This window comes from Lagenorhynchus albirostris, chromosome 2 (assembly GCF_949774975.1).
Source record: "Lagenorhynchus albirostris chromosome 2, mLagAlb1.1, whole genome shotgun sequence".
Classification (NCBI taxonomy): Eukaryota; Metazoa; Chordata; class Mammalia; order Artiodactyla; family Delphinidae; genus Lagenorhynchus; species Lagenorhynchus albirostris.
In genome coordinates this window covers 138,392,265-138,405,849 of record NC_083096.1, presented here as the reverse complement: position 1 = coordinate 138,405,849, position 13,585 = coordinate 138,392,265, and the positions used below count along the sequence as shown (strand labels likewise).

The 13,585-nt window shown below is 47.0% G+C and overlaps 1 protein-coding gene across 1 annotated transcript in view; it reads left to right on the top strand.

The window, feature by feature from the left end:
• C8A (complement C8 alpha chain) overlaps positions 1-8,365 on the top strand; it is a 71,826-nt gene extending 63,461 nt beyond the window's left edge. The window contains exons 10-11 of the mRNA XM_060142578.1: positions 4,308-4,530; positions 8,214-8,365. Coding sequence (XP_059998561.1) covers positions 4,308-4,530; positions 8,214-8,365 — 375 coding nt within the window. The remainder of the gene's footprint in view (positions 1-4,307; positions 4,531-8,213) is intronic.
• Positions 8,366-13,585: the final 5,220 nt, after the last annotated feature.

The window sequence follows — 13,585 nt, the reverse complement described above, 5'->3', positions numbered from 1 at the left end:
TTTCGCAGTTGAAGAAACTCTACGTTCACGAGGAATGAAAGTGAAGCAGACCAGATCATTTCATATTTCTTATTATAAGCCCATCAGAGAACAAGATTAAATGTAACGGCATGCTGAACTGGTGGCCTTCCCCGTCTGACTACGGGGATACGTGACTCTAGACTCAGGCCACAGGAGAGCTGGGATCACAAGCTTACTATCCGGTCAGGACCTAGATTTACACTCGTAGTCCCAGAATTTCTTCGGGATTAAGCCACCTTAGAAAAATAACAACTCACATACATAAGAGACTTTAAAAATCACATCCGTTAAGTTGGAAGTTGGCAAACTTTTTCTGTAAAGGACCAGATAGTAAATATTTTAGGCTCTGTGGGCCACATACAGTCCCTTTCATACAACTTCTTCTTCTTCTACTTTTTTTTTTTTTTGGCAATCTTGTAAAAATGTAAACATCATTCTTAGCTCAAAGGGCATACAGAAACAAGCCGAGGGCTGAGTATGATTTCAAGCTATAGTTTGCTGCCCCTCCCTGCTCTACATGAGCTCATCACAATGACCTCTGGCACAGATGGGATTCTCCCCATTGAAAAATTAGGAAACTGAGGCTCCAAGTCATCAAGTGAATCGTCTCAGGTCACAGAGCTCATATGTGGCAGTACCTGGATCCCAGACCTTTGGACTTAATGTCCAGTTCTCTCTTCCCTCTATCCTAGCACCTGCCTTAAAGCCATGGTTCCCAGCCACCGGGGTCAATTTTGCTCCCCTAGGAGACATTTGGCAATGTCTGAAGACATTTTTTTTTTTTTTTTTTTTTGCGGTACGCGGGCCTCTCACCGTTGTGGCCTCTCCCGTTGCGGAGCACAGGCTGCGGACGCGCAGGCTCAGCGGCCATGGCTCACGGGCCCAGCCGCTCCGCGGCACGTGGGATCCTCCCGGACCCGGGCACGAACCCGTGTCCCCTGCATCGGCAGGTGGACTCTCAACCCCTGCGCCACCAGGGAAGCCCTGAAGACATTTTTGATTGTCACAACTGAGAAGATGCTACTGGCATCTAGTGGGTAGAGGCCAGGGATGCTGCTAAACAGCCCCTAATCCACAGGATAGCGGCCCACAGCAAAGAAATATCTGGCCCCTAGTGTCAACAGTGCCAAAGTTGAGAAAGCTTGCCTTAAATCTCTAACCCCACAAAGGAAGTAAAATGGTATTCAAACTGCAAAGGAAGTGGCTTGTTCTACCAGTATTGTCACACTATTCAATTCATATGCAAGCGTAGTTCATTAGAAAAAAGAGTTATATTTTGGGCTTTTAAATAAAATATTATTGTTTTCTTGCCCATTTTCCCTGACGTTGCTCATTTTCTATAGAGAGTTAAAAATTCCAGGTGTGGATACATTCCTTCTCTTAAAATATATACCAACAGCTAAACCTAGAAATCTATTATAACACCCTCTTCTCTATGAAGAAAGAGGTCAGATGGATTAACCCTGATTGCATTTCTTCTCCGATAAATAAGGGACCATTTTCACACACCTGTAATTCACATAGGGTCTAAAAATTGCTATCATCAAGATATTAGTGATTTGGGCAAAACTGTAAAATTGCTATCAGGAGTAACATATAAACTTTCATGGTCAAGACGTGAGCTCTTTGTTTGCCTTGAGCAAAACTTCCAAGGGGAAGACTGACATTCGTGACTTGGAGAAGACCCAATTCTGTCTTTTGGGAGAGCCTGGGTATGAGGTGAAAAAGATATAGTTTGGCTCATGGGTCAGCCACCTTTTTGATGTGTGACCTTGGATGAGTTACTTCATTTTCTGAGCTCCCGTTTTCTGCTCTGTAATATGGGCATAATAAAATGTTACATCCCAAGGTTAGGGAGAGAGAAGTGAGTACTTAGTAAATGTCAGTTGAGGAAGCAGGTTTGTGGAGGTTGCGTTAGCTGGCCAAATCTCAGAGCCGGGAAATGGCACAAGCCCAACTGGAGCCAAGACTGACTGACGCTAACGTTCATGATCTCTTTGCAACCCATGATGCCCCCTGGAAGGCTGGCTTCGAAACATGAGGCTGTTGGCAGGTCACAGAGCAGGGGAGTGACACAGATAGAGCTGTGCTTTGAAAGGAAAATGCTCACAGAGGTATGAAGGATGAAGGAGAGACAGACGGACAGACTATGGCCATGGAGAGGAAGCCAGTTAGGGAGTTATGTGGAACCTGGTGCTCGGAGTGGAGTCTTATTCATTTGCCTATTCCAGAGCTCAGCAGTGCCTATTTATGGCAGGTGCTTAGATTGAGTGAACATAGGAATCATGCTGTGTGATGATGCTGTTATGGTATATATTATTCTATGTTATATGTTATGTTATAGTGTGTTGATATCACACTACTCGCCTTCTCTGAATCTTTCCTCTCATTTGTAAAATGGGAACGAGACCGTTGCCAATATCTTTTCAAGCTCTAACATTTTAAGAATCATTTCTCCATCCCTCTTCCCTCTTTAAGTTCCACAGCCCTTCCCAATCCTCTGCATGAGGATTTGGGGATGAGAAAGGAGAGATGGGGGTCTGAGTGCTGACCTCCCCTGGAAGGTCAAAGGGAAGTTGCCCGTTGGTCCTGGCCTTCTCTGGAACTAAGAGTCATCTTTAACCGGGGCAGCCCTTTCTGTACTGATTTCCTAACAATGGGGCCAAATTCCCTGAACTTCCAGTAATGGTCTTCTCCCCTTGGCGGGGGGCCCAGCCAGTCCTGACATGAGCAGCCTGGTGACCTCAGGCACAGCCCCCTGGCCACAGGTCAAGGTTTGTTTGCCATGGGTCTTTCTGTACACATCTCCAGGAACCCATTCAAAGCATGGCGAGTGCCCTAGTGACCTCTGATTCTTGAGAAGTGAGTTTGCTCCAGTGGGGCTCAGTCCCATCTCTGAATGGCTCTGTGACCTTGGCAAATCCCTCCCCTCTCAGAGCCTCAGGTTACTCTCCTGTAAAATGAGAGATCTGGAAAAGAGATTTCATTTGATGGTTATGTGTTAAAATACATAGCCTTATAAGCATGCTGAAGACAACCATATATACATGCAATTTGAAAAATATAGGCTTTTTTTTTTTACTATCATCACATCTAACTAATAAAAATGGTGCTCTATTTTATACTGTTCTTCCTCTTTGCAGTGATATCTCACACTCATTACTTTTTTAGATCCTCACGTGAATTCTAAGAAGTAGGTTATTATACCCATTTTATAGAAAACAGGGCTCAGGCTTGGGGGCGAAAGTTACGAGTTCTGGGCCACACAGCTGGGAAGCGAGCAGCATTGATTTAGCTTTGACTATGTGACAGGTCTTCCCCATCTCTCAGCTTTAATCCTCACAGTAAACCTGGAGTGTAGGACTATTGTTCTCACTTTCCAGATGAGGAAGGAAGGCTTCATGTGTAATGGGACAGAGATCACACAGCTACAAGTTACAGAGCTGGGACCTGAAGCCAGATTTTCTAGCTGCAGAGTCAGTGCTCCTTGCTACATCTACTACTTCCCAAGCAGGGGTTGACTCCGCCACACCCCCGCCCCAGGGGACATCTGGTGTCAGGAGACAGTTGGGGTTTTCATGACTGGGAGGTTCTACTGGCATCTAGTGCGTAGAGGCCAGCGACGCTGCTAAACACCCTACAATGCACAGGCCACCCTGCCCCTGTCAACAAAGAACTGTCCAGCAGGAAGTGCAATAGTGCCAAGGTTAAGAAACCCTAGACTACAGTCCTGCCTAGAATGGGCATATGTGAATGACTCCGCCACCATCATCCCCCCAACACCCTCAAATACACACAGGCAAACACCACATTCACACCATTAGGGGCGGTGCTCAGCAGTGGCAACACAACTGCATTAAGGACTTTACTAATTCCTGCAATGAAGGTTGACAATAAAAGACACACACACACACACACACACACAAACATATAAATACTTTATACTCTTCCTGATTCCTAAAAGTGCTGGAGGGGGGCAGATGAGTTGGCACAGATAGCTTCTGGGCTCTTGTCTTCCTCTGGGACCACAGGTTTCAAAGTTAAGTAGGTTGGTGTTAAGCATGGTCCACTGTGTGGTCCTGAGCTGGTCACTCAAACACTCCGAGCCTCTGCTTCTTCATCCATGGGTTGGGGGATTCAGGATCCAATACAACTGGATAAAGTTGAGTGTCTGGCTCTGTGCCTGGCATGTAGCAGGCCTTCCAGAAGCTTGAAGGCCAGTTCTTGGGCTCTGGGAAGCTGGACAGAGCCCAGGGAGGGGCCCTCTGTTCTTTCTGTGCTCACAGTTGCAGCCCATCCATGAGATACTGCGGCACACGAACCTGGGGCCTCTGGAGACCAAGCGTCAGAACCTGCGGCGAGCCTTGGACCAGTACCTGATGGAATTCAATGCCTGCCGCTGTGGGCCCTGCTTCAACAACGGGAAGCCCATCCTCGATGGTACCAGCTGCACATGTCAGTGCCCCCTGGGTCGCCAGGGCCTTGCCTGTGAGCAAATGGAGTCAGAGGGTAAGACCCGCACACCCTCACTCAGGTTCTAGCCTATCTCAGCTTAGAGGGGCCAGCACAGAAGGGACCTTTGGGGTTCCCAGCCTCTCTGTTCTATGCCCTCTTGCCCATTGCTCTAGGAACGCACATTCTGAGCTTTATGGCTGACCCCCTACATTTACTGGTTTTTATGCTTTCTCCTTGCCATTAGGACCCTCTCAGATGACGACTGTTTTTTACCAAGGTGTATATGGACAACAGGATTCATTTCCGGAGGGATGTATTCGTTTCCTAGGGCTGCCATAACAAATTACCAAAAGCTGGCGGCTTAAAGCAATGGAAATGTATTGTCTCACACTTTTGGAGATTAGAAATCCCAAATCCAGGTGTACTGGCTAGGTGGCTTTCTTCTGGAGGCTCTGTGGGAGAATCTGTTCTCTCTCCTAGCCTCTGGCATGAGTCAGCAATGCCCGGCATTCCTTGGCTTGTAGGTGCGCCATTCCAGTCTCTGCCTCTGTCTTCACATGGTGTTCTCCACTCTACGTCTCTGTTTTCTCTCTTATAAAAATACTAGTCATTGGATCAGGACCTATCCTGATCCAGCATGACATCATCTTAAGTTGAGTTTATCTGCAAAGATCTTCTATCCAAATAAGGTAACATTCACAGGTAATGGAGTTTGAACTTCAACCTATCTTTTGGGGGACACAATACAACCCATTACAAGGGATAAGTAAGTTGTCATTATAGCACAAGGAGTCACGACTAAAAACAGGGTTGGGGCAAGTAACATAAAGCTTAATGTTTCAACGTTTAAACATATTAAGCTGCAGCACAAACCAACGGGTATCAGAAAAGAAGGTTCTCAAACGAGGGTTAGAAATCCATGTCCCTTAAAGATGAAGAAGTCTAGAGACCTGGGTGTGAATCTCAGCTATTTCACTAACTTACTGAGATACCAGTTAATTATTTCTTCTTTCTGAGGCCTTTCTCATCTATGTTTCCCTTTGAGCTCCAAGAATCTCTATGCATGTTCTAATCCCTAAGCTTCCAATTTTCCATGCATACTTGGTACATACAATGATGGCAAAAATATGGGCTACCAAATCAATGTATAAATCAATCTCATTTGGCAACTGCGATGAAGAAAATGTAAAGAAAAAAAAAGTCTGGAAAACAAACTGCAGAGGCACAGTGTAGATGGGATAGGAGGCTGATTTTAAAATGAGATGACGGTGGGTTAAAATTTTCTCATTGGGAGAGTCGTTCTAAATGGGAGGCAGGATAGCATAGCTCTGGTGTCAAATAGGCCTTCACATCCCAGTGCTGCCAATTTGCATGTTGGGTGGGCATCCCCTGTAAAATGGGGATGATATCAGTACCTCCATCACAGGTTGTGTTGAGGGTTAAACTAGCTAACTTGTGTGGCAAGCTCAATTCTAATAAGTAAGAAGAAGATAGAGCCCTATTGGTAGAAGATCTGTCCTGGGTTGGGGCCACATCTAAATCCCTCCTTTGTGAGGTGAAGGGAGTACAAATTGGGTCCCAAAAAGATGCCTGGTATCCTATAGGAGGAATTCTGAAAGGGGTGAGCCAGGATGGTGAGTGAATTCCAGAGTCCTTATGAAGGAGGATGCAGAGAACAAAAACCAAGCAGAACAATGACCAGGGCCAAGCCTGGTACAGTTTCCTCATGTGAATTGAAAAAAGGAACTGCCTGTTAGGTGGGTAAATTGGGAGGAACAAAGAAAACCACTCGGGGTTGATACTGCCCAGCTCCAGACCCAGGGATTTCTTGACTTTTCAAGCAGAGTTTGGACTGGGTTTCAGCCCCATTTGCCTCATTGGCCAGGCAACTTTCTAGAGGGACCAAAGGTCAATGAACAGAAAGAACAACAAATTCTGTACCAGGCACTATTGCAACACTTTATGTGCACGAACTCCTTTATTCCCCCAAGAATGTGATGAGATAAATATCAATACTATTATCTCCCCAATTCACAGATGAGGACACAGGGGCAGGAGGAAGGGGAGATAACTCGCTGAGTCATCTAGCTGGGGAGTGTCAAAGCCAGGATTTGGACCCAGGTGGTCTGATGTTAGGACCCAAGCTCTTAACTGTTACATTCTACTAATTGACATCCTAAGAGTCTGGAAATTTGGGGAATGGGGGTAGAGGGTCTGAGATGATTGCACTGATTATCATTTTGGGGAGTGGAGAGGGAGGGTATGGCCCAGGTCCTGGTTATCGGGCTGACCCGGCTTAAAGGGACAGACATGAGCTCTGCCTGGGTAATTAGAATTAGAGCATGTCAAGGGCCCTCAGAGCCAGTGACTTGCTTGGATCCCTGTTCACACAGCATAGAGCAAAGTGAACAGGGAGTGTTGACTACCTAGAGATGCTCTCCAATGATCCAGTGCTGGGCTTGGTGGTGGCCATGCTGAGTCATATGTACACATGATGGGCACTGGAGAAGGGGGACACAATGTCAGTGATCAAGGGGGGTGGCAGGGCGCAGAGGGCTGGGTCATCCTCACAGTCCCATTTCTCCTGCATGACTACAGTCCGCTGCAGGCAGCTCCCGGGTGTTCCATTAACCTTGTTCCATGCCCGAGGGGTATGGACCTCGGGTGGCCTTGGGACTATCAGACTAAACTTTCAGCCAGACAGAGGTCGATCTGGCAAGGAAGTCTAAGGTGGGGGAGTCAGCCACCATGGAGACCCATTGTCGTAGGTCCCGAGGGATTTTCCCCGCAAATCTTTGCCTGTAGGGACCGAGTCACAGAGGTGGGAGAAATAGAGAACCCCTCTGTGGCTGCCCCACCAGGGAGTGTAATGACAGAGCTGGAAGGGACTTGAAGATAATCTAATCCAATGATATTCACACTGAGATCTGAGGAAGCTTGGGGTCTCCTAGGGGCTGCCCCAGAGGAGCAGGGCAAACCTGATAGATACCCAGCTTCAAATAGAACAGCTTCACTTTCATCTGACTTCCATGCTGGGGCCCATATAAGAAGATTTCATTTAAGAAAAAAAAAATTGTAATGAAAAAAATAATGATGGAAAACCCTACTGGATCAGTCCACCCTTTTCCTTTACAGAGGCGAAAGCTCAGGCTGAGAGAGGAGATGGGATGGTCCAAAGGCACAGAGTCAGTAGGAGGCAGCAGCCCCAGGCTAGAGGGATTGTATAAACTGGATTTCTAGAGACAGCCCATGGTCAGTGCATGTGTTCTGATACTCTGTGCAGAGCATCTGTCACCCACCGTGGCCCCATCGTTGGAATCTGAGTGGGGTTGATTTGCAAATCTTCATTTAAAAGCCCAGCTATCCTTTGCATAGGGGTGTCTGGCTGGCCTTTGTGAAGCTCCAGCTGGGGTGAGTTCCCTGTCTGCACACTCACCACTGGCTCAGCGTCATTCTTCCAGAGATGAGCGCCTCCCTGCTCTCTCCGCTATCCATCTTCCGTGGAACCGCAGGTTCCAATTTCATGAGATGGGCTCCCAGCGGCCTCTTCTCACTCCATCCAGAGTTTCAAATTAAGTGCAAGGCAGTGAGCACAGAGGTCTGGGTTGGCTATCCGGAGGCATTTCCCCAAGGAGAGATTGCAGACCACTCTAGGGCAGCGGGATGGGCCTCACTCAACCAGCCAAGCTGCCGCTTGTATGCTAACCTCCTTGTGCCCTGGGAAATTATCCATGCAGGAGAAAAGGCGGATGGTCACTGGGGCTGCTGGAGCTCATGGTCTGCTTGCAAATCGGGCACCCGGGAAAGGAGGAGAGAGTGTAACAATCCTGCACCCCAGAACGGAGGTACCTCGTGTCCGGGCCACAGAGTGCAAACCCAGGCATGCTGAGGGCTCTGGGCACAGGCTGCAGCTGAGGCAGCGGATGTCACTGCCTGAGCTGACCACTGGATACCGACCGACTTCACTCAGCTGACAGAAGATGCCAATCAACATGGACTTCTTCTTTGTCCTGGACCAGGCCATGCCGTCAACAACCAACTGTTCTATTACCCACAAAACTCAGTCACAATTGGGTGTTGAGTGTTAATGGCTCATAGAGCTTTGGATCATCTAAAAAATAAATAAATAAAGGAAAGAAAGAAAAGAAGAAATCTCAATTCATGTCTTAGAGGAACTTATAGGATGGTAGAGGCATAAGGCAGGCAGACGCTCTTGAAACTATCTGTAGCCAACAAAACAAAGTACCGTGAGAACGATCTCAGTTATTTGATAACAATATTTGCTCATTTGTAGAAAACGATTATTAGTTTGTAAGATAAGCAGACATACTGAAACAAGGAGAAAAATTAAAGATTGCCTTGAGTTCCTTCACTTTTCCTTCACTGGGACTCAACATATTCTTGTATTCCTTCAATTAATCTCTCTTGTTTGCTTGAGTTCTTATCACAAATATCACCGTTCTCCCAATTAAGTAACCGGCACACTAATAATTGGCTGACAGCACACTATTCTTTTCCTTCATCGCCTTCTTCGTAATTAGCAATTACATATTGGGTCCCACACCTCCTGTGACTATTTATGACTTGTCTCCCCATGGACGGCAATCTTGAGGGCAGGGAACAGCTTCGCCTGGTTCAGCACTGCATCCCCAGAGGTGAGGGCTGTGCCTTGAATCGGAGGGAATGAACAAGCATCTGTGCGAGAAGTGAGGGGATGAACTCAGGAGTCAGTTCAAAAATGTGGTCCTTCTTAGTCAGCCTCCCAGAGTAGAATGTGGATCTGGGGGGCCGACCAGTTCATGTGCCCGGGCCCACCTGTGGGAGAGCTAGTCACATCCGCCTGCCTCAGTGTCCCCACAGCACTCCAATCAGGCCTCAAAGAGAGAATGTGTGTGTTGCACTGACTTTTCTGTTGACCCATAGGTTTCCCCTATAGATTGTGAGCTCCTTGAAGGTGGAATCTGCCGTCCCAGTTGGTATAAGAAACGTATGTTGACTGATACATGTGTATCAGTCAACACTCCCTATCCTTCCAGAATCCTCAATCTTTTTTGGGTGATAATGAGACATAAACACACACACGTACACAGGAAACAATTAGAAGCAGTTTTAGGGACACAGGAAGTGAATTGCTGAGTTAATGCCAAAATACGTGGCAAACAAAGTAAGTGCCAAAGGAGGCCAGGTGGAAGAGAGATTTACCTTTCTTTGTCTGTATTAAGTATACAGAATGGGGGTTGACCTAGACCTTGAGGGATTTTTGAACTAGGCAGAGAGGGAAGAGAACTTTAGATAGGAAAACAGCATGTCACAAAGTTTGAACCTCAGAAAGAATATTAGGGGTGTATGTAGGTGTATATGTGTTGGAAGAGGGAGTGGGAATAAAATAAGTTATATAAAATACTTAGCACAATACCTGTCACGTGCAAAATTATTAGCATCACTCTTATTGTTACTATTATTAATTAAAGCTTATAGTTTAGAAGTTTGTTTCTGAACTCTTTAGATCTGAAAGAAGGAAAAAGGACTCCCATATTCCTTCTCATCCTGTCATCAATTTACTTTTTAATGTCCATGAATAATTAATTTCCATTCGTTATTTACTGTGGAGCAGTAGTTACATCCTAGGAAGTGTTGAGAGGCAGATTGGCCGGCCAAGTGGACAGTTTACAGAGGACATTCAAGCTTGATCTAAAAGCGGTAGTTCTCAGCCTAGGTTGAGCATGAGAATCACGTGGGCAGTTTTAAAAACCCTGAGGTCCAGAGGCTGAACCCCATACCAATTCAATCCAAATTTCTGGAGATGAGAGCCAGAGATCAGTAGTTTACTATCTTCAGTACCTTGTAATAACCTGTAATGGAAAAGAATCTGAAAAAGAACATATGTGTATGTGCGTGTGTACATATATAAAACTGAATCACTTCGCTGCATACTTGAAACTAACACAACATTGTAAATCAACTATACTTCAATAAATAAATAAAAGCTTCCCAGGCGATTCCAATGCAGCCAAGGCTGAGAATTCCTGAGAGCTACACGTTCACGGGTGTGTAACAAAAGGGCACCACAGTAAGGTTTATCTGCGTACCTTATCTAATCTTAACAAGGACCCCTAAGATTTGTTTTCTGAGTCCCATTTTACAGATGAGGAAACAGAGTCTCTGCGAGGCTGAGCCTGGTGGGTCACAGAGCTGGCAGGCTGGCCAGGGTGTGAATGCAGTCCATCAAGCACGTGCACCCCCACCTCTGCTCTGGGCTGTCATCCAGTGGAGGGATTTTGTGTGTGGGGCGCAGAGGAGAGGGAAGAAACCAGAGGCCAGGAAGCTCATCAGGAAGTACGTGTAGTCCTTTAGATGCGAGATGAGAACGCTGGGATTAAACAATGGCCTGGATCACCTGTGAGCCAAAACAACCAGCCGAGCGATGCCATCTTCCCATCGTCTGAGCCACAGAACCAAGGCCAGTGTCTGTCCCGCTCCTCTGAGGATGCTGCCTCCCCAGCAGCTTTAGAAATGACAACACAGCGGCAGTAGCAGTTTCCGTAGCAGCCACCCTTCACCAGATCAGCGCCTCTCCCTCTTCAAGGATGCCTGGCTCTCACCCCGCAAAAGCATAAAACCCACCAAATGTATTCTCCCTCAGGACTTTTCAGGAGATCTATAATCCACGGTTTTATAGGTAGTGGATGTAAAAACACGGTTTAAAGATATAATCTTCAGCTTGACGAGGTGTCTTTTGAAAAGTAAATTAATGACAGAATGAAAAGCAATAAGAAGAGGCTTTTTTCTTTTTTTCTGCTTTGAGATAGAGGAAGATCTAAAGAGTTCAGCACTCAATGAATCTCTTCTGAACTGGATGGCTTTAGGGTGAAGAAAATGGACAGAGAGAAAGGGTAGCCTTCAAAACCACAGTGCAGAAATGAGAGACGGCAGAGGGAAGCCACCGGGTACTGTTTGAGGAAAGGTATGGGACATAGGTTAGCAGAAGCACGCTTCTCCGTGAAGAAAACTGGGGCTTCTATCCCCTGGCTTGGGAAATGGGTGAGCACTCTGGGGAGCCCTGTGCTGGGCCCCGGGCTGGGTGCTGGGGGCCCGGGAATGAATCAGACACAGTCCCAGCGCTGGAAGATTGCCTGGCCTGATGGAGGAGGCCTGTGAACCATGCCCCAGGTCCCATACCAGCAGGAAGCCAGGCTGGGGAGAAGGAAGACAGCCTGGATAGGAGAGGAGACGAGGCCAGCAGAGTCTAGGAAATGAGTGGGAGTTTAAGAAGCAGACAAAGGGGAAGAAGGGCCTGGACATCGCAGAGGAAACAGTATGTGCAGAGTCGAGAGGTGGGAAACCACGAGGCGGGTGGAAAGTAATTACTGCTCAGCTCCTGGGGGTGGTCGCTGGTGCCCCTCAGGCTGGGGAGAGCTGGGTTTGGAGCACTGGTTTGGTCACTGGGCCTTTCCTGAGGGCAGCAGTATGTGGTCCTGGGGAGATTTCCACAGATGGTCACTTTCCACCCACGTCCCTGCTCTCCTTGGGAGCTCCTGGTGCTTCAACTCTCCACAGCCATTATTTTAAAGCACAAGAATCTTAACCTGGATTCACAAGGTTTGCTCTGGTCTGATGTCAGCGTACCACTCCATCTTTATTTCCCTCTGCAGACTTTATGAGCCAGTATACTAAAAACCTGTCCTAACAGGACCACAAAGCCCTGAATGCCCAGCTCTCACCTCTCTCTGACGTCATTTCCTTCCGTTTACTCTTCCTACTGTCACGCTGCTCCAGCCATGGAAGCCTTTTTGCTATTCCTCACACATGCCAAACTCTCATGCCTCAGGACCTTTGCACCTGCTTTCTCGTCCACCTGAAATGTTCATCCTCTAAAGGAGTTCATCCAAGAATCACTCCCTTGTTTCATTCACATCTCTGCTCAAATAATACCCCTCCAAAGACCTTACCCTCATTTATTTTTTCTGGTATAGCACTTATCACTACCTGAGATCATAGATTTTTTTTCTTGGTATGCCTCCCCCCCATTAATATGCAAGCTTTTTCATGGCTTGATCCCCAGTATCTAGAACAGTATTTGGCCTTAGGAGGGGGTTCAATAAATATTTGTTGTTTGAATGAACTACTTCTAATTCAATCCCTCAAATAGGTCTTTTGTCCCCTCCAGGCCTTTGTACACACTACCTTAGAAGCACCCGCACCTGCCAGCCCCCATCTTCTCCCAGCTCTTCACCAGCCCTCTGTAGGGTATGGATTAGGTATCCATTCACCCAGAAAGCCAACCCTGACCCCTCCCGCTCCCCCATACTTCATCAGGCGCTACTCCCTGATACGGAGCATTGTCCATACCCTATCACTGTAGGCACCTTATTCTGTCACTATAGTCTCCCCCACCCGGTGACACCTCGCAGGGCAGATGGGGACTCAGATTTACTTTCGGAGCCTCAGTACCTAGCATAGCACTTTAAACACCTAGGAGTTTCCCAGTAAAAGGATGCTGTTCCCTCTCTGGCCCCTCCGTGCTAGAGGCAAAGGCTCTGAAACAGGCTTTGCACAGAGTACGTAGGAACTCGTGAGAGACAACCCCATGGAAGACGTTTTTACAGGACTCCCAGGTCCTACAACCTTCCTGGTACATCAGAGGACAGCCCATGCTACTCTTAGAGACTGTATACATTTAAGAGAGAGCCCACTGTTTCCACCTTAGCGAAGGAAAGCCCAGCAAATTGAGTTAAAAATTCTGCATTCGTAGCCCAGGGGTTTTCCGTGCTCCTCTGGGAGAGAGAAAGGAAAATATGTTTCCCTTCTATATTAACAGCTTAAAATGTGAGATAAATCCTCCCATCCTAACCTCTTTTTCACGAACGGACTTGGCTGTCCAGTGGCATGATACATGTCTGACGGATCTATTTCTCCATTCTATTTCTTTAGAGGTAGCAGCTAAGAAGTTTCATCTATTATTTGTCTCTCTCTCCCATTCCCATTTTCCTAACCAAGCATGTAGAGCAGGCAGCTGATGGATGGATGGTGTTTGGGATAAAAGGGGCCAGAATCAGATAGTTTTCAGGATCTGAACAAACTGGCTTATTAACAAGGAGGCCCCTTCGGC